Source organism: Girardinichthys multiradiatus, chromosome 2 (assembly GCF_021462225.1).
Source record: "Girardinichthys multiradiatus isolate DD_20200921_A chromosome 2, DD_fGirMul_XY1, whole genome shotgun sequence".
Lineage (NCBI taxonomy): Eukaryota > Metazoa > Chordata > Actinopteri > Cyprinodontiformes > Goodeidae > Girardinichthys > Girardinichthys multiradiatus.
Genome location: NC_061795.1, coordinates 32,027,620 through 32,047,401, shown reverse-complemented (window position 1 = coordinate 32,047,401; position 19,782 = coordinate 32,027,620). Strand labels below are relative to the sequence as shown.

Sequence of the window (19,782 nt, the reverse complement as noted above, 5' to 3'; positions counted from 1 at the left end):
CAGCATTGAGGCAATAAGCCTGCAGCTCTGCTGGGAAGTTCAGGAAGCTCAGGTTTGTTTAAAAGCAGCCTTCAGCTCAGCTGTATTTTTTGGATCTAGTGTGTCCCTCATCTTCCTACTGACAATATTCCATATAATCCCTCTAAGGTTTCAGGTCAGATGAGTTTGCTAGAAAACCAATCACAGGGGTACCATGGTCATTAAAGTAGGTTTTGGTACTTTTGACAGTGTGGACAGGTGCCACATCCAGCATCTTTGTAAAGCTTGCCAGCAGAAGGAAGCATAAAATGATCAAAGATTTCCTGGAAGATGGCTGTGCTTAAAACACAAGCACACAGAATTTGTTTTTTTTATTTTTTATTAGCTGTAACACACTATAAAAAGGAACAGAAAAAAAACAAAATCACATGTGCAATGTAATTCTCTGTGACTTTTTTGCATGTGTGGCAGATCACACACTCAAGTTTCATTACTAGATCAGTTACTCAAATCTCTTCAAGTTCAAGTGCAAAGGTTAAATAAAAAATTTGCCCATAAGCCACACCCACTTCCTCCATACATTATCATGTCGACATCATGGCCTCAGAACATTGACCTTAAAGCTGTTTTATGTGTGTTTCTTTTAGACAGAGAAATATTGTGCAATTCAACCATGAACACAGATTTTAGCGAGAGCAAGGGTAGTTTGAAATTTGTTTTCCACCTACCAAAACAGTGTTTGTGTGTGTTTTGTTAATTTCCCTCCTTGAAAATATGTAATTTCGGTAAATTGTGTTGTCCCGTTCTGTGGAAACACAGGGAATCATAGTGTGAGTACACACCTTTTTCCAAAAGACTCTATACGGCGGAGAAAGTTGGACTGATTTGTTAAACATGCAACTAATGAATTAACTGATGTTAACATGTGCAGGTCTCTCCCAGATAGACAGCGGAGGTGAGTTATGATGCTCCAGGGATTGGGAATACTGAATGTCATGTAAATCCTTTCAGCTGATTTCTATATAAACTCGACAATAAAGCGGCATCTGCTGGACAACTGTAAAGTTTTGTACACTCCCTCAGAATTGTGGACACCTTTCTCATTCAGTTAATATGCAGGGTTGATGATGGTAAAGCAGCTTCCCTGAGCAAAGAGTGAAATCTTTGGTGAGCAAATCTCCAAAACTCATTCTGACAGAAAATGTTTTGTGAAAAACTGCATCATGAGGCAAAATTTTGTAAAAGCTAATCTGTCATCTGATAAATTAGCATGTCAGAACATAATGGATAATGAATGTATTTCATAGTCCATGTCCGAAACAATCTAAGCTGTCATACAAATCCAAAGGGCATAAAACAAAGTGCTTAATGTTATATTTTTCAGTACATGATTTGATATGTTCTTAGACATCGAGTAATTCCATATTTTTCCTTCTAGTTGATATAAAAAATAAGATGTCATAATTTGTAATGTCTGTTTTACAAAGCCAGATTGTAGCTGCTATAAAACAATATGTTTTGTGTCATATCTGCAGTTTTTTTCAATGTTTAAATGTGAAAAAAGGCTAAAGATGCACACTGCATGTAAAGGGGCATTTTATACAGTGCAGGTTTATCCAGAAAAAATATTTAATTAGTTTTGTCAGCATCAATAACACACTACTAAGGATTAATTTTTTTTTACATCAGACTGGATTCATTTTATACTCCCTTGCATACACTGACAAGAAAAAAGGGATAGTAGGAATCCAATAATTAAATTACAAGCATGTAAATAACAAATTACAAGCAACTCGAGCATGTAAAACAAAAACAGAAATAAATTAGAGAAGTGATAACCATTCTCTTAGTCTGAGAGGAATGCCCAGCTCCTGTGATGAGGCTCACCAGAAAAGCAGAAATAAAAGTGCAATTTATTTAGCTGATCTTTGTTTTGACGAAAGCACACCAACAAAACTCCTCCCCATAGACTCCTACATAAGCTTTTTCAAATGTTCCAGATGCACACATTTTCCATTCTCCACCATCCTCTTATTGTTTTCCAGCTTGAAAAGTGCCTGGATGTCAATCATGGCTTTCCAAATGTGTTGACCAAACCGACCGGAGTCCTGCAGTTCGATGCATAAAGGGAGGAAATAGAGAGAAAAGACCATTAAACTTGGAGAGACACAATGTGGAAGGTGGATGAATAATATAAAGTCCTTACTGTGTCAGGACTGGAGAACTTGCTGGAGATGTGGAATGTGATGAGATTTTCCCCAACAATGATATAAGACACACCATAGCCATCATCGGCCACCTGAGAGTGTAGAAGAGAGGCAGTTATATCATGCACTACACCGTATTAGGTGTGTCATTTTGACCGGTTCAAACCTAAGGCACTCACTGGGCCAAATCCACCTCCGGCACCCACATATTTAGGAAACTTGTTGATATCAACTAAATTAAGCTGCTGCTGGGGAGTCTGGCTGGTCGAAAGCTTCCACGGCTCTGAAAGCACCTGGAAGTGTTGGCATTGAAAAGGAAGGAGAACCGATAAGTTATGATAAAGTAACCGCTAAAGTGAAAACAATTAGATTGCAGCTCTAACCTTCTTAAGAAATGGTGATTCAACGCCGAGGTATTTGGACACTATGTAAAGGCAGAAGAGGTGCCGATCGATACCAGACCCAGTCATGGCCAGACGATACATGTTCTGATGCTTTTCTGCTGCCCTCTGAAACAGTGCAAGCCTGTGGGCATTCTGTTCAAAGAGAACAGCAGGTAACCATTAATTTACTTTATCATTCTTACTCTTTTTTACGTGCATCCAAAAACGTAATACACAGAAACCACTGAATGTCCATATGACATTAATAAAAAACAATGACCTTAAACCAAATAACATTAGTTTAACCTCCTGACATGGCATCAGAGTTTATTCACATTGCTTCTTGGTGACCTAAGTACAATGTGACCCCTCACAGTGTGACGTTTTATACAACAACTGTGTATTCAGTATGACAAGACTAATTTCATGTCATATGTGTCCAAACTGTTTATTCTGTAAAATAAAAGAACGTGTGCATCACAGTATTTAGAAAATAATTGAAAAGTAAAATTTTTAGTAATTCAATTAAAAAGGGAAACTCATATACTCATATTCATATATTTAATAGTCATAACCAGCGGTTATATGTTTATGTGTACATTTGTTTCTGTTCATTTCACTAGTTTCACGTTTTTGAACTGAATAACAGAAGTAGATTTACTCTTAATTATGTTATAATTTTTTGAGATGCATTGAAAAAGTTTTGGCCTGGTGAATTTCCATTGCACATGTGTTTGTTTTGCTTACTGTTGACCTCGGATCCTCCATTGCCCGGACGAAAGCAACAGCCTCAGAGGTGCAGGAGCGCACCGTCTCTGTTCGCCCGTCCCTGAACATACGGGTCATTGATGACTCGTATGTCAGACAGAACACACCCTGGTCCTATTAAGAAAATAACAAGTTTGATGTGATTTGATGAAACAGATGTTTAGACAGAAACATGCTAGTGACTGGGGGCTGACCAACCCTGAACTGTGCCAGCTGCAGAGCCAGCTGAATGAAGGCGTCAGGGCTCGTCCTGCACTTCTTGATCAGGCCTTTGCCAAACTCTGAGAACAGATGGCCATGGAAGTCCACATCATCAGCTAGCTGCCTGGCTAACAGGTATGAAGTTTCAATAACGTCTTGGCACTAAGGTAGAAGAAAACACAGAGAATAAATAAAAAGTAATGATCGGTTACCTTTAATCAGTGCAGTTTACTGTACCTCTGCTGAAATCTGCCACTGTAGTCGAGTGGGACAAGGAAGGCCCCTGTTCACGTCCCCTTTACAATGTCCCTCCTCTGTGTAGCCAAGATGAAAGCAGTCTGTTGCAAGAACATACTACAAACACACACAAAAATCACAGCTGAAGAGTAACTAGAAACTTGAATTCCTCGGTTTTCATTATTGAAATGCTCTTTATACCTCCCACATATGTCCAACAATGGGTGCATCAGCCCAAGAGTGCTCAATATTGACTCCCATCTTTCCATTTGGATATGAGATTAAGGTGAAAGACTTGTCGAACCACCTGTAAGACACAATGACATGAATTTTCTTTTTTTCCAGAAAGCTTGATTAAAGGTAACATTTTAACTGAGGCTGAGGGCGGAGGTCGTCTCCTGTCTTCTCTGCCTACCTGTCATAACATTTGCCATGCAGCAGAGACTTGGCGTAAATATCAAGCGAGTTATCCTTTGCAGGGTCGTAACCCTGTGGCTCTTCATCAAGTGTCAGGAAGAATGCAGCAGACTCAATAGCATCCAGGGACACTTTGTTCAGTCCATGGCTAAAGTATTTAATCCGTGCGCGCGCCCAAGGAACTCTGGGAAAGAGAGTAAGACTAAATATATCTACAGCAGGTGAGAGGGTCTGCATCCTGCACATTAGTGTGTTTGAACTTGCCTGTCTCCTGCAGTAAGGGCAGCTAGTTTTAGTTCTCCTGGCTGGGGTTCTGACTTATCATTGAGAATCCTTTGAAACTGGGTCTCCAGTTCGCTGGGTAGGAGGTGGCGGCCCCCGGTATACAACCACACTTTGAAGAAGCGGCCCTTGTGGTAGACAATGAGGTGCTTTCGGTCTGTGAGGTGCTGCACAATATCTGCAGGCAGTGTAGGAAGGTTGTTACCAAAGACTTAAGCCTGGATTACAATTAACTAGAAATGGAAAAGGACGTAATAATGATAAGCAAAATAACAGTTTTAGGCTAATGACATAATAATTTTGGCAAATTTAAACATAATAAAGCTAATAACAAAATGTAACTGCAGTTTATGTGCCGGACATAAATTTATGATTTAATGCATTAAGGAATATTCTATTAATTTCTGTAAATTTGTCTGTTAGAGTGAAGTGGATTAAAATTCAAGAATAGAACAACAGTCAGGTGACCTACATGCGTTCCTAATGGTAAAGCAATGTCAATATAAACAGCCAGTATTGTAAAAATTGTCCACTTCACTCTAACAGACAAATTTGCAAATGTTATATGTAATATGCTCAAAACTTTAGCACATTGGCAAGGTAATATGCTTCTGTCTTTATCATATTTAAAATGGCCAAAACGTTTGTGTTATTGGTTGCTAGTAATTTTTTTTTACTCATTTTCTTGCTTATTATGTGGTTTTGCCATTTACTTCAGAGCATATTTTGTTTTAATGTTAACAACTTAAAGGACAATAGGAGAACTACAATAAGAGGATAGGAGAAGACAACAGGAGAGAAGAAGCTGATGATGCCACCACCAGAGGTTAGAGTCTGGTATGGTGCCACTAGTTATAGAAGTGAATCCAAAAGTGCTGCATGCTGGAACGTTTTCATCAGTGATACCAGGACGTTTGGCTATGGCTTTAAATTACATGAGTCCTTAAACCATAAACAAGCCTGGCCATATTCTCACCAGTTTCTATACCAGGTATCCGAGTGGTGTTAAACATTCTCTCCATCTGAGTGGAACACATTGGAACGATCCCTAATGCCCTCAGCTGACAAGAAAAGGGACAAAAAAAATCATCATCCTTCATCAATTAACTTTCTGGACTTAAAGGTTAACACAAAGCCTTGGCAAATAAATAGGCAATCAATAGGAGGATGTTGGTTTATATAAAAACATCTAAACATGAAAAGGTTTTAATTAATGCCACTTACTTTTGTCAGTTCAAGTAGAGAATAAAATTATGGAATTATTTGCAATTCTAAAACAAATACCTGCACAAGTCTGCTTTTGCAAAAATAGTTTGCAATTTTAAGAGAAAGCTTGCAGACCTCAAGATAAATCAGTGTGGGGCGTGGCAAAATGTGATTACTGTTTCCAGTCAGCTGTGAGTAAAACATGCAGTAAGCAAAACAAATGGGGAAAGCTGTGACAGAGAAGCATCCAAGCTGACCACAGAAGACACCAAAGTGTCAGGACAAAAAACTTAATATACATTGCAAACATAAATGCACAACAAACGAAATGAAAAACAGCAGAGTTTGTGTTAGTGACCGAAATGCATGAAATGGATTAAGGTAATGGAAGTTACATCTGGCAGAAAAAGAGCTGCTAAACATTGTTTAGTGCACAACAAAGTAAAGGAGTGGACAATCTGAATTCATCAAATGACTTTTTCAGGACAATGATTATTGCTTTCAAGCAAAAACCATTAAAACGTTTCCTCAGTAAAGGTGAAAGCACCCAGGCGCATAGACAGCAAACAGTATGGGTGTCAGTCCAATTTATGGTGGACATGATAAGAAAATGGTGCATAACAAGGCTTCTGCAAAGACAATATGGCACCTGCTATAAGAGAACATGGAAACCTTACTAATGAAGAATATTGCTTATCGGTATAGAATTCGATGTCTCACAGAGTTAAAGCTGTCAGAAAAAACAGATGTGCCCCCTTTTGTTCTTTGTAATTCTTTTGTGATGTTTTTCCTCAATATTTTATGAGTCCATATTTCTTCCTTTAATTCGTCTAAGTAAAGATGTGCCATTTCTTACAACACTGTCGTCTTTTTAGGCATGTTTTACCAAACCAGATTGTTTACGTTTTTAATAAAACTATTTTATGTCCGACCTGTGATTTGTTGAAACAACTGACAGAACATCCTCCAGGAACAGTGAGTCCACATTTTTTGCCATGGGTTTGTATTTTTAAAGAAAAGGAAAGGTTTATAAAATGGGCAGATTACAGGTACATGTTCACCGCGCTCCAGCTTGCGCCTGTACTGCAGCATGGCATGAACCACGTTTCCTGCCCGAGCGGCCTGCCGGTGTGTTGGGGTCACATACAAAAGGTCCTTCAACCAAACACATCGAACCATCAGTTGGAGACGTCATAGCTCAGATCACAAAACAGATCCTTGCTTCAAACATGCTGTGCAATAAATTGCATTGTGGTTGTGTATTGGTAAAAATCTACTTTTCATCTTACCATGATATAAAAGTTGCTGTTGACCATTATAGGACTTCTGCTCCTCAGGTAGATGTATTCCTCCCACCAGTCACTTACCTTCAGAGGTAACAGCATAAATAATAAAAAAAAAAAAATAAACAAATTGGTTGAACTTAGGATTTAATTTCATAAGATGTGCGTAGATCACTTACATAATTTGTGGCCCACCAGGATTTTAGGATGAGGTATCTCTGGAGCTGCGCTGCTTCAGTTTCTTTAAAGCCATTTGCCAAAATCTCCATTTGGTTGTACTGTTCACTGTCCAGCAGAGGGCGCACTGATTCAAGATACTAAGGGAAAGATAAACGGATTGAGGTCAAGACAATAAAGCACTGTTATGCAGAAACACAAAATCCTGGCGGATTTTCAGGCTACATATCCTGCCATAGTGGCAAGACAGACTTCAGCCTCTTGCTAATCAAACTAATGCCGCTATAAACAGGGCATGAGGCGAGACAATGAACTGGACGTCAAGAGACAGTTTGTTTACCCTTTGCATGTGTGATTTGAAAGGTACAATAACCAAATGTTTAAAAATTGATATTAAAAGAATGACTTATTTTTTAAACATACAGTGCAAAACACAACCAAGAGTAGCGGAGAACTACATAGCTAAGATCCTGTGGGACTTCCAAATCCAACGGGATAAACAAAGGGATAAATAAAAAGATGATTGCTAATCAAACGGACATTGGGGAACTTAGCAATAGACAGAGCAGCATTGATAGATGTAGCAATCCCAGGCGACAGCACCATCAAGAAGACGGAACACGACAAGCTGCAGAAATACCAAGGACTTAACCCTCCTATTACCTTATTAACATCTTTGGATTCAATTTGACCCTAGCAATTTAACCCACCAAAAATGATTATTACATATTTCCGTGATATATAACTTTTGGAATGAAAAGCAATTTCTGTTATCACGAACAGTGACCCGGTTTACATCGGGTTTAGTTTGACCACAGCAAAAACAACCACAATTGCTTCTAGCTTATTCCGCTCTTGTCGGCCATGTTTCCGTTATCAAAGCGTATAACAAGCAAGAAAACATGGAATGTATTTAGAGATATGGTTGCTTGAAATATTGACCTTCCAGTGTCCGCAGGCCAAGCACTTGGAGCATGAGCTTGAAAAGGTTTGCGCGAACAAAACCACACGCAAACTGTTTTGCGTCCGCAAAGCTGATCTACAAAGGCGGTGCTAATTGGATTGCGTGTGCAAAATCAGCGGAACAGTGGGCTTTTTAGCGTGTTTGCCTTCATGAATATGCAAAACAAATGACAATGACCCAAGTGCGCAATTTTATGGGAGGAGAATATGCAAATGTAATTCCCTTACCACTCGCAATGCGATTTTTCAAACCTAAAACGGGTTGCGTGAGCAATTTTTGCGTGTGGATTTAGCACGTTTTAAATGCAGGTACTAACTGGGAAGCAACAATGTCTGATGTCGCTGTGGCGAGAAGGAGGCATAGATTGCAGAGCAATCGGACCTGGATCAGTTAGATTAGCTACGTTGTTTAAATGTGAACACATGCCAGAGGAGGGTTTTGTTTATACAGTATAAAAAATGATTTCGTGTCACCAAAAAGCAAATTAACACAATCAAACACGTTATATAGGTCCTTCTCAAAATATTAGCATATTGTGATAAAGTTCATTATTTTCCATAATGTAATGATGAAAATTTAACATTCATATATTTTAGATTCATTGCACACTAACTGAAATATTTCAGGTCTTTTATTGTCTTAATACGGATGATTTTGGCATACAGCTCATGAAAACCCAAAATTCCTATCTCACAAAATTAGCATATCATTAAAAGGGTCTCTAAACGAGCTATGAACCTAATCATCTGAATCAACGAGTTAACTCTAAACACCTGCAAAAGATTCCTGAGGCCTTTAAAACTCCCAGCCTGGTTCATCACTCAAAACCCCAATCATGGGTAAGACTGCCGACCTGACTGCTGTCCAGAAGGCCACTATTGACACCCTCAAGCAAGAGGGTAAGACACAGAAAGAAATTTCTGAACGAATAGGCTGTTCCCAGAGTGCTGTATCAAGGCACCTCAGTGGGAAGTCTGTGGGAAGGAAAAAGTGTGGCAGAAAACGCTGCACAACGAGAAGAGGTGACCGGACCTTGAGGAAGATTGTGGAGAAGGGCCGATTCCAGACCTTGGGGGACCTGCAGAAGCAGTGGACTGAGTCTGGAGTAGAAACATCCAGAGCCACCGTGCACAGGCGTGTGCAGGAAATGGGCTACAGGTGCCGCATTCCCCAGGTCAAGCCACTTTTGAACCAGAAACAGCGGCAGAAGCGCCTGACCTGGGCTACAGAGAAGCAGCACTGGACTGTTGCTCAGTGGTCCAAAGTACTTTTTTCGGATGAAAGCAAATTCTGCATGTCATTCGGAAATCAAGGTGCCAGAGTCTGGAGGAAGACTGGGGAGAAGGAAATGCCAAAATGCCAGAAGTCCAGTGTCAAGTACCCACAGTCCGTGATGGTCTGGGGTGCCGTGTCAGCTGCTGGTGTTGGTCCACTGTGTTTTATCAAGGGCAGGGTCAATGCAGCTAGCTATCAGGAGATTTTGGAGCACTTCATGCTTCCATCTGCTGAAAAGCTTTATGGAGATGAAGATTTCATTTTTCAGCACAACCTGGCACCTGCTCACAGTGCCAAAACCACTGGTAAATGGATTACTGACCATGGTATCACTGTGCTCAATTGGCCTGCCAACTCTCCTGACCTGAACCCCATAGAGAATCTTTGGGATATTGTGAAGAGAACGTTGAGAGACTCAAGATCCAACACTCTGAATGAGCTAAAGGCCGCTATCGAAGCATCCTGGGCCTCCATAAGACCTCAGCAGTGCCACAGGCTGATTGCCTCCATGCCACGCCGCATTGAAGCAGTCATTTCTGCAAAAGGATTCCCGACCAAGTATTGAGTGCATAACTGTACATGAATATTTGAAGGTTGACGTTTTTTGTATTAAAAAAACGTTTCTTTTATTGGTCGGATGAAATATGCTAATTTTGTGAGATAGGAATTTTGGGTTTTCATGAGCTGTATGCCAAAATCATCTGTATTAAGACAATAAAAGACCTGAAATATTTCAGTTAGTGTGCAATGAATCTAAAATATATGAATGTTAAATTTTCATCATGACATTATGGAAAATAATGAACTTTATTACAATATGCTAATATTTTGAGAAGGACCTGTATATCATTAAAATATTGGCAACAAAACAAAACAAATTCAAGAAAAAGCCCAAGAGATTTACTTTCACAAGTGGAGCATTACAGCTAACGCTTTAAAGCTCTGCTTGATATTTATAAAATAAACTTTATTAGAAACTGCTTTAGGATTATTGTTACGGACACAGAGACAGAAATTAAAAGGAAATTAAAAGGTACAAAAGAGACAGAGGTGGGGCAAAAAGGAAATGGGGAGAGAAGTAGAAAATAATGGAGGAAAGAAAGAAGGATGTAGAGAACACAAGATAACACCCTGCTTGCTTCTACGCCTGCAGAAACGTTCATATTAGCAGCTTTTTCTTTACCAGTGCACAGTACTTATGAATGCAATATGTATTTAGTGTTAAATGCTGCTCAATATTGAACATTTGTGTATCTGTTAACACCTGAATCTAAACACCTGTGGGTCTGAGTGTGAGTGCGCTTGTGTATACAAGGTTTCTCCATAAAAATATGCAATAGCGAGTGTGAATAACCACAGACCTGTCCCCCTGGACCCGGTACAGACAAGGAGGAGATCCGACCAACAGACATCCAAAGGTCCCCCAGAGCACAGGAACCCCAGGAGAACCACCACCGGGACTACCACAACCCCCCCACACAGAAGAGCAGGGGAGAGTCCCAGGGGAACCACCCAGCAGTCACAGTGCAGAAACCCCAAGGAGCTGCAGCAACGAGCCCACAGTCCCGCCGGCACCCGTCTACGTCCGAGCAGATCTAGCCATGGAACCAGAGACCCGAGACCCCAGGACACATCACTCCCCAAGCAGGGACCCGACATAGCCCAGGGGCCCAGGCCCTGGCAGGCAGCCCCCGGGAGTGAGCACCAAAAGCACCCAGCCCCGAACACCGAGAATCAAAATAATTTATTTTTACCTACATAAATGTTGGATTCGGATTCCTTGCTGGACAGTGATGATGTGATGTTTTAAAATTAGCAAAGCTATAACAGACAGATTGCCAACTCTTACAACAAACTATTTCTAAGTTGCTATTATTACTTTCAGACTTAAATATTGTGGATGTTCATGATAAACTCCAAAATCTTCAAACATATACTCTCAAAAAAAAAAAAAACAGAACCTGGTGTGGGTTCTGTATTTTCCGAGCCCCTCCGAGCCTCTTCCAGCCATCCGGGAGGAGCTTGGAGTAGAGCCACTGCTCCTCCACACCGAGAGGAGCCAGTTGAGGTGGATCGGGCATCTATACCGGATGCCTCCTGGACGCCTTCCTCGGGAGGTGTTTCAGGCACGTCCCACCGGGAGGAGGCCCAGGGGACGGCTGTCCCTCGGTCGGCCTGGGAATGCCCTGGGCTCTCCCTCAGAGGGGCGAGGAGCTAAAGGAGGTGCCCGGGGGGAGAGGGACGTCTGGGTGTCTCTACTTAGTCTGCTGCCACTGCGACCGGGTCCCGGATGAAGTGGAAGACGATGAATACGAGAACTTTGAGTCTCCAAAAAGAATTAAAATATCACAGGAGGCAAACCTCTTATAAATTAATTCACAGGCATGTTTGTCTGTTATGTTGTTAATATTGATTGGCCAATTGGTTGCAAGTTAAGTCGAGCAATCAGTTAACAAGCTGTGTGCGCTCCTATGGTGTTGGCAGCCTAGACCAGCTGCCCCGTGTGCTCCATAAAAGCTAGCACAGGCTTCTTAGCTGCTTCCCTGATCAATACTTTTAATGTCTTGCCTGCCTGTTTAGGTAGATGGTCATATTTCAGCTAAGATGTTAAAAGCTTGGAATATTGTTGTATTACTTAACCCTGCTTTCTTTTTTTCTTAAATTTCTTCGTATGTTATACTTTATCAGTCTACCGTGTTTCTTGGTCTTCCTGATACAACAATCCTTTTAGGTGTGGATTTATACTTAGATTAAATTACACACAGGGGAAGTCTATTTACTAATTAGGTGCTTTCTGAAGGCATTTGGGTGTGCTGGGTTTTATTTATGGGTATCAGATTAAAGGCAACTGAATGCATACACACACCACAATATTTATTTTCAAATATACTTGAGCTTCACTTTTATTAAGTGTTGTAATAGGAAGAATTGTGGAAAAGAGATAACTTTTGCATGGCATGGTACACATACAAAACAAATGGAGACATTTATTTGTATAATAGTGTTAATTTTTTTGCCGTTAAAGATTTTCATTGTGATCCAGTTATGTTATATCTTCTACAAACCTTCTGGACAGTATCATCCACTCGGGGGACAGGGAGTCGGGGTAAGGCAGCCTGGAAGCTGTAGAGCAGGGGCCTTCGTCCAGAAAACATCTTTACCAGACTCTGGATGGAATAATAATAATTATAAATTAATGAAAATAAATTAATCAGTTGCACATCATATACTTTCTGATCCTTCCTGAGAGGACTCTTAGATCTAATTTTACCCCAGGGTGGACAAGGTGAGTCACTGACACAAAAGGTAAAATAAATATTAAGACTGTGTAGGTGAAATTCACTGAAGAAAACATACCAGCCACAGTTTGGTAGCTCTACTCATTTTTCCATGGGATTCAAAAATCCACCCGTGGTAGGAAAGAAGAGCCTTCAGAGTGTATCTCATGAGGTAGATGAAGAACAGCCAGAGTCCCGTGGCAAACAAGATTGCGCTCAGCACCGCTCTGGTCTGCACTGACATGCAGTCTCTGCTCAGACAGAACAAACAGAGCCTTTGTCAGTATGACAGTGGATACACAACCTTACTGTAAAATATACGAAATGACTAGTCTAGAGCTGCTGACACAATGATTTACCATACACACCCAGGAATATTATGACTGGAATATTTAGGTTACTGACTTGTATGGCAGATTTTCCTTGATGGCCTCTATCATTCCAAGAGAGGGGTCGATGTAAGTGTACAAGGAACTCATCATGGCAATCACAACAATCAGCCAACTGGAGGGACTGGCAGGGTAAACCCCAGTCAGTATGCCATTCTGTATAAAATAGAAATAAATAAATGTTTTCTATTTGATCTTACGTTCAAGGAAAATAGATGGTCTTTGTTGATGTCAAACACTAAATGTAATCACGTCTTTCAATCTTACTGACTGACTGCAAATATTTTAAAAATAAAGAAATCTGTAAAAATAGTCTGTACCTTGAACTGAATGGCTTTCTTCTTCCAGGCAGTCACTCCCGACAGATAGATGTTTTTGATGACCTCCTGACTCAGCTTCAGGTCCACACCATCTGGGCGTACAGTGAACTGGAAGCCCACTGCCTGATGGGCCTCAGCCATTTTCCTATAGGAGTAACATGGGCAGCAACAAGAAACTATCAGGAAAATGTATTTATACTCAGAATTAGAAAAATAATTATAGTTTAAACTTAGCATTAGCTTTGTAATAAACCGTTACAAATGTGTTGGTTATATAATAAAAAAACTACAACACTGCATTGAACAATTCATTTCTTAAACAACTATGTCCAAAGACACGTCCCGTGGTTGTGGAAAAGATGTCAGTCTGTTTCAGAAGGTTCAAATCATTGGCATGCATCAAGCAGAGAAAACATCTAAGGAGATTGCAGAAACTACCCAAATTGGGTTAATAACTGTCCAACACATTATTAAAAACTGGAAGAATAGTGGGAACTCATCGTCTTTGAGGAAGAAATGTGGCCGGAAGAAAATCCTAAATGATCGTGATCGCCAATCGAAAAAGAAACAACGGTAGAACTCCGGGCTATGTTTAATAGTGAAAGTAAGAGCATTTCAACACACACAATGCAAAGGGAACTCAAGGGATTAGGACTGAAAACTTGTGTAGCCATAAGAAAACCACTAATCAGTGAGGCTAACAAGAAAAAAGGCTTCAATTTGCTAGGGAGCATAAAGATTAGACTCTGGAGCAATGGAAGAAGGTCATATGGTCTGATGAGTCCAGATTTACCCTGTTGCAGAATGATGGGCCCATCAGGGTAAGAAGAGAGGCAGGTGAAGTGATGCACCCATCATGCCTAGTGTCTACCGTACCAGCCTGTGGGGGCAGTGCTATGATCTGGGGTTGCTGCAGGTGGTCAGGTCTGGGTTCAGCAACAGTATGTGTTCAAAGAATGAGGTCAGCTGACTACCTGAATATACTGAATGACCAGGTTATTCCATCAATAGATTTTTTTCTTCCCTGATGGTACGGGCATATTCCAAGATGACAATTTAAGGATTCATCGGGCTCGTGGTTCAGGGACCATGAGAATTCATTCTTGTAAATGGATTGGCCACCACAGAGTCCAGACCTTAACCCCATTAAGAATCTTGTGTTGGAGAAGGCTTTGCGCAACAGTCAGACTCTGCCATCATCAATGCAAGACCTTGGTGAAAAATTAATGGAACACTGGGTGGAAATATACAAATTAAGGTTGTTTTACTGCTCAGTTGGGATTTTATTGCTTATTAGAAAACATAAAACTAATTTCCCTCCAAGTTACTGTATATCAGTTAAACAGTTTGTTTGGTGTGAATAATAACTGAAGAAACTTTGCTTGGTACTTCCTGTGTGGCTTTAAAAAAAACAAGGTGGGAAAAGTGGGAGGGATGCAGTTATTTATTAATAAAATAAAAAAGTACACAGTAAAGTTAAAACAGACTCATTGACTTCTAAACGTGAGGTCCTTCTGAAATCTTAAACAGAAATATTTGGACTTCCAGTATCCCTGGATATTACGTTTTGAGTGGCAGGTCTAGTATGGCTTTTTCCATGTCACATGACTGAATAGTCACCAACTAGGACAAAGTTCAATGGCCAGATATAGTGGTACATCAGCAGAGCATGTCCAGAAGGACTCAGATAGAAATGAAAATATAAACACAGAGTACAACCAACAGTAGACGGAACAAACTTCCAGATTCACTGCAAATGTTAAGTTCATTTTATTAAAATAAGTTGCACAAGTCATTGGTATGACTCAAGCTGTAAAAAATCTTGTTTATATTACTTTGACATTAATACTCCATAAAAAAATTTTTAATTGATTTTTCACATGGAAAACAAGCATCAGACTTAAACACTCAGCACTTTGTCATTTACATGTTCATCTGTTTAACAAATATATGGGCAAAACTTAAAGTTCATCTCCCAGTTCTCAAAATATACGACTAATAAAGACCAGGAGCATACATTACCTTTTTCAGACCAGACAGAGAGCTACACACTCTGGTTAAAGTAAAGTAAGAGCGCCTGCAGCACAGAGCCGGCGAGTTTCTTCTGTTTCTTCTGAAGCTTGCTGTGTTCTGTCCTTGAGGTGCTTTTACTCAGGTAGTGAGCATAGCCGCTGTTTCCTGCTCTTCCCAATCCACCTCTCCCTGTCCTCTCTCACCCACAACATGCCTCTCTTTGTAACCAGATACCAAACATAGACAGCTCCTGATCTGGTGTTCTCTGAGATCCCTGCTACATAACTGAATCTGATCCATGTGACATTTCACCTAATTCCCCAATAAAAGATTCATTGATTCAGCAAACTTATATATTGGAATATTACAGGCATTATCAAACAAGTATTGATTTTGGTAACAACCCAAGCAATGTTTAAAGAAAACAAAACAAACAAGTCAATAAATAAGGTTATGTGTAATAAAGTTGAATGAACATGCATGCTTACTGAAACTTATTTAATACCTATGTTGGGACCCAGCCATGGATTTCAACATTAAAACTCCGGTACAGACTTTCCTGAACTTTCAAAATAAATTGCATTTAACTGACTTCCGGCAACTGAGGAAAGGGGCGGGGTTAGCAGCAGACTTTCCATGATGGTTTTCATCAGGATAGGAGGGGAACAGCGCGCTGTTGTCTCTTTGCTGGCAAACAGACATACAGGTCCTTCTCAAAATATTAGCATATTGTGAAAAAGTTCATTATTTTCCATAATGTCATGATGAAAATTAAACATTCATATATTTTAGATTCATTGCACACTAACTGAAATATTTCAGGTCTTTTATTGTCTTAATATGGATGATTGTGGCATACAGCTAATGAAAACCCAAAATTCCTATCTCACAAAATTAGCATATTTCATCCGACCAATAAAAAAAAAGTGTTTTTAATACAAAAAACGTCAACCTTCAAATAATCATGTACAGTTATGCACTCAATACTTGGTCGGGAATCCTTTGGCAGAAATTACTGCTTCAATGCGGCGTGGCATGGAGGCAATCAGCCTGTGGCACTGCTGAGGTCTTATGGAGGCCCAGGATGCTTCAATAGCGGCCTTTAGCTCATCCAGAGTGTTGGGTCTTGAGTCTCTCAACGTTCTCTTCACAATATCCCACAGATTCTCTATGGGGTTCAGGTCAGGAGAGTTGGCAGGCCAATTGAGCACAGTGATACCATGGTCAGTAAACCATGTACCAGTGGTTTTGGCACTGTGAGCAGGTGCCAGGTCGTGCTGAAAAATGAAATCTTCATCTCCATAAAGCTTTTCAGCAGATGGAAGCATGAAGTGCTCCAAAATCTCCTGATAGCTAGCTGCATTGATCCTGCCCTTGATAAAACAGAGTGGACCAACACCAGCAGCTGACACGGCACCCCAGACCATCACTGACTGTGGGTACTTGACACTGGACTTCTGGCATTTTGGCATTTCCTTCTCCCCAGTCTTCCTCCAGACTCTGGCACCTTGATTTCTGAATGACATGCAGAATTTGCTTTCATCCGAAAAAAGTACTTTGGACCACTGAGCAACAGTCCATTGCTGCTTCTCTGTAGCCCAGGTCTGGGGAACGCGGCACCTGTAGCCCATTTCCTGCACACGCCTGTGCACGGTGGCTCTGGATGTTTCTACTCCACACTCAGTCCACTGCTTCGGCAGGTCCCCCAAGGTCTGGAATCGGCCCTTCTCCACAATCTTCCTCAGGGTTCGGTCACCTCTTCTCGTTGTGCAGCGTTTTCTGCCACACTTTTTCCTTCCCACAGACTTCCCACTGAGGTGCCTTGATACAGCACTCTGGGAACAGCCTATTCGTACAGAAATTTCTTTCTGTGTCTTACCCTCTTGCTTGAGGGTGTCAATAGTGGCCTTCTGGACAGCAGTCAGGTCGGCAGTCTTACCCATGATTGGGGTTTTGAGTGATGAACCAGGCTGGGAGTTTTAAAGGCCCCAGGAATCTTTTGCAGGTGTTTAGAGTTAACTTGTTGATTCAGATGATTAGGTTCATAGCTCGTTTAGAGACCCTTTTAATGATATGCTAATTTTGTGAGAAGGGAATTTTGTGTTTTCATGAGCTGTATGCCAAAATCATCCGTATTAAGACAATAAAAGACCTGAAATATTTCAGTTAGTGTGCAATGTATCTAAAATATATGAATGTTAAATTTTCATCATGACATTATGGAAAATAATGAACTTTATCACAATATGCTAATATTTTGAGAAGGACCAGTAAACTCTTCAACTGGATCTAAGGATGTCATACGATCATATGCAAAGTTAAGTACGAATGAAATACTGTCTGTGTATCCGGTATTTTCATTCATGAACGGGGAAATTAAGGTGTAAGAGATGCTTACTTTTTCTCTGGGGCCTGTAGAAAACTGTCCCAGAGAAGTTCCCTACAGAGACGCGGTCTGTCAGTCTGGAAGGAAGACAGCCCTCCCATCACCGTGGTAACGGTAACCTGCAGTGTGGTTGGCTGACAGAACGGGCCGTCTTTCATCCACAGCTAATGAGGTTAGCTGTAGCTAACCGTTTAAAGACTGTGGACGTTTCTTCAAACTTCTCCGCCTTGAACAACGTTCCTCACCACAGTTCATGAGGTTTAGTGTTTGGGCAGAATAATAGAGAAGAGATTTAGATTGAAATGTTCTAAACGTTTTTCATTTTATGAAGTTTGGTTTTGTTTGTGTTCTCAGCTATCTTGAAGCTAGCAGACTATCCGCAGCACATGTGTTCAGGTTGTGTTCTTTGCATGTTTTTAAAGTTAAGACAAACTTTATTAAAGGGTGATTTTAAAAAGAAGATTGATCATAATGGTGCGTTCACACCAAACTCGATTTCTGCGAATATTTCGCCTCATTTGTGTGCTTTTGCCCGTTTTACATTCCGCGTGAACTCAGCGTTGGCATTTGGCAACAAACGGTAACGCTTCGCCGCGTCATTAAATAGGAGAAGCTTCCATCTGCTGGTTTCAACTGAACGGACATGGATTTCACGGACCTAATTACGGTGTTTCACCTGTGGAGAGCCGAAAAACGACGTCGACGTCCCTGGGTTCACGAGATTCTTCAGGGACGGGAGCAGTTCGGAGAGTACCACCACTTACTCCAGGAGCTGCGTCTGGATGACGGTCGATTTCAATGGTACTTCAGTCTATCCAGGACCCAGTTCGAAGATCTGCTGTCCCGCGTTGGGAGACGAATCGGCCTCCGGGACACCAACTACCAGCGCTGTATCCCCGCTGCTGAATGCCTGTCCATCTGTCTTCAGTGAGTAAATAAATCTCAACTCAATAAACAAAACAGCCGATTTTTAATGTCCACATCTCCTAAATATAAGATATTTGTGCCTAAACATATGGACGAGGACCGCCAAAATACACCTGGCAAGAGCTGATATGATAATGTAGCTTGGTAGCCATGAGTACTGATGTATTTTAGATGACGGCTGATCGGCGACCTAGAAATCAGGCTTGCTGACATATACATCTGAAAATTAAATACTGATGAATAAAATATAATTTCCTACATGAACATTACTTTTCCTTGAGCAACTGAACAACCTTCATGCTGAAAACAGGGCTATAGTTTTTAGTTAGCCACTATATTTAATACATCATATAATGGCCTACACTCTCCAACTTAAATGAATTGCTTCAATTGGTACCAAGTAATTGAATTGAGTTTACCCAAATTAATTTATCCTCAGTGCTAAATTCTAAATTAAATACGTTCATGTTCAACATTGAAACTTATTATTTCCATTGTTTTGTATAAAAACTGATATTATACATGTGTCTTCGTGAAGAAACCTCACTAACTACTACATTTTTTCAGGTTTGTTATTAGATCTATCACACACTTTCTGTAGAGAGAACTGTTTTATAAATTCTGATTGAGATGTTTTTTATTTTTTCTATTTACTTTTAGATACCTTGCCACAGGGGACTCCTACAGGACAATAGCAAACAGTTTTCGTGTGGGAGTCTCCAATGTCTGCAGCATTGTCCCTCAGGTGGTGGCTGCCATCTGGGACTCCTGGTGGAGGAGTTCATGGCGGTGCCCTCCACTGAAGACTAAAAGTCCATTGCTGAGGATTTCCTGCACAGGTGGAACTTCCCTCTATGCTGTGGCGCTGTGGACGGCAAGCATGTCCAGATGACTGCACCCCCCAACTCCGGATCCCAATTCTTTAACTACCGGGGGATTTCTCAATTGTCCTTCTGGCAGTTGTAGACGCGGGATATCGGTTCCGTGTCATCGATGTTGGGGGGTATGGTCGGACCAGTGACGGCGGCATTCTGGCCAACTCTGCCTTCGGTCAGGCTCTGCGGGCTGACACACTCCATCTGCCCCCTGA

General features: G+C 40.8%; 1 protein-coding gene across 3 annotated transcripts; it reads right to left on the bottom strand.

Moving 5' to 3' along the window:
* Positions 1-340: 340 nt before the first annotated feature.
* On the bottom strand, positions 341-17,868 carry cpt1b (carnitine palmitoyltransferase 1B (muscle)). Of its 3 annotated transcripts, none has more exons than XM_047354534.1 (19): positions 17,778-17,868; positions 13,367-13,511; positions 13,063-13,202; positions 12,737-12,908; positions 12,445-12,546; positions 7,143-7,280; positions 6,970-7,047; positions 6,728-6,835; positions 5,451-5,535; positions 4,457-4,652; positions 4,191-4,376; positions 3,977-4,082; positions 3,776-3,892; positions 3,536-3,700; positions 3,317-3,451; positions 2,570-2,722; positions 2,366-2,479; positions 2,186-2,278; positions 341-2,101 (listed from the first exon to the last, which is right to left on the bottom strand). In XM_047354534.1, the coding sequence occupies exons 1-19, from the start codon at positions 17,864-17,866 to the stop codon at positions 2,048-2,050; spliced, it is 2,376 nt and encodes a 791-aa protein (XP_047210490.1). In that variant the 5' UTR covers positions 17,867-17,868; the 3' UTR covers positions 341-2,047. The 3 variants fall into 3 exon arrangements, with proteins under 3 accessions (XP_047210490.1, XP_047210485.1, XP_047210496.1); XM_047354529.1 differs by having other exon boundaries at positions 341-2,087; XM_047354540.1 differs by lacking the exon at positions 17,778-17,868 and adding an exon at positions 15,389-15,543 and having other exon boundaries at positions 341-2,087.
* Between the last annotated feature and the right edge of the window lie 1,914 nt (positions 17,869-19,782).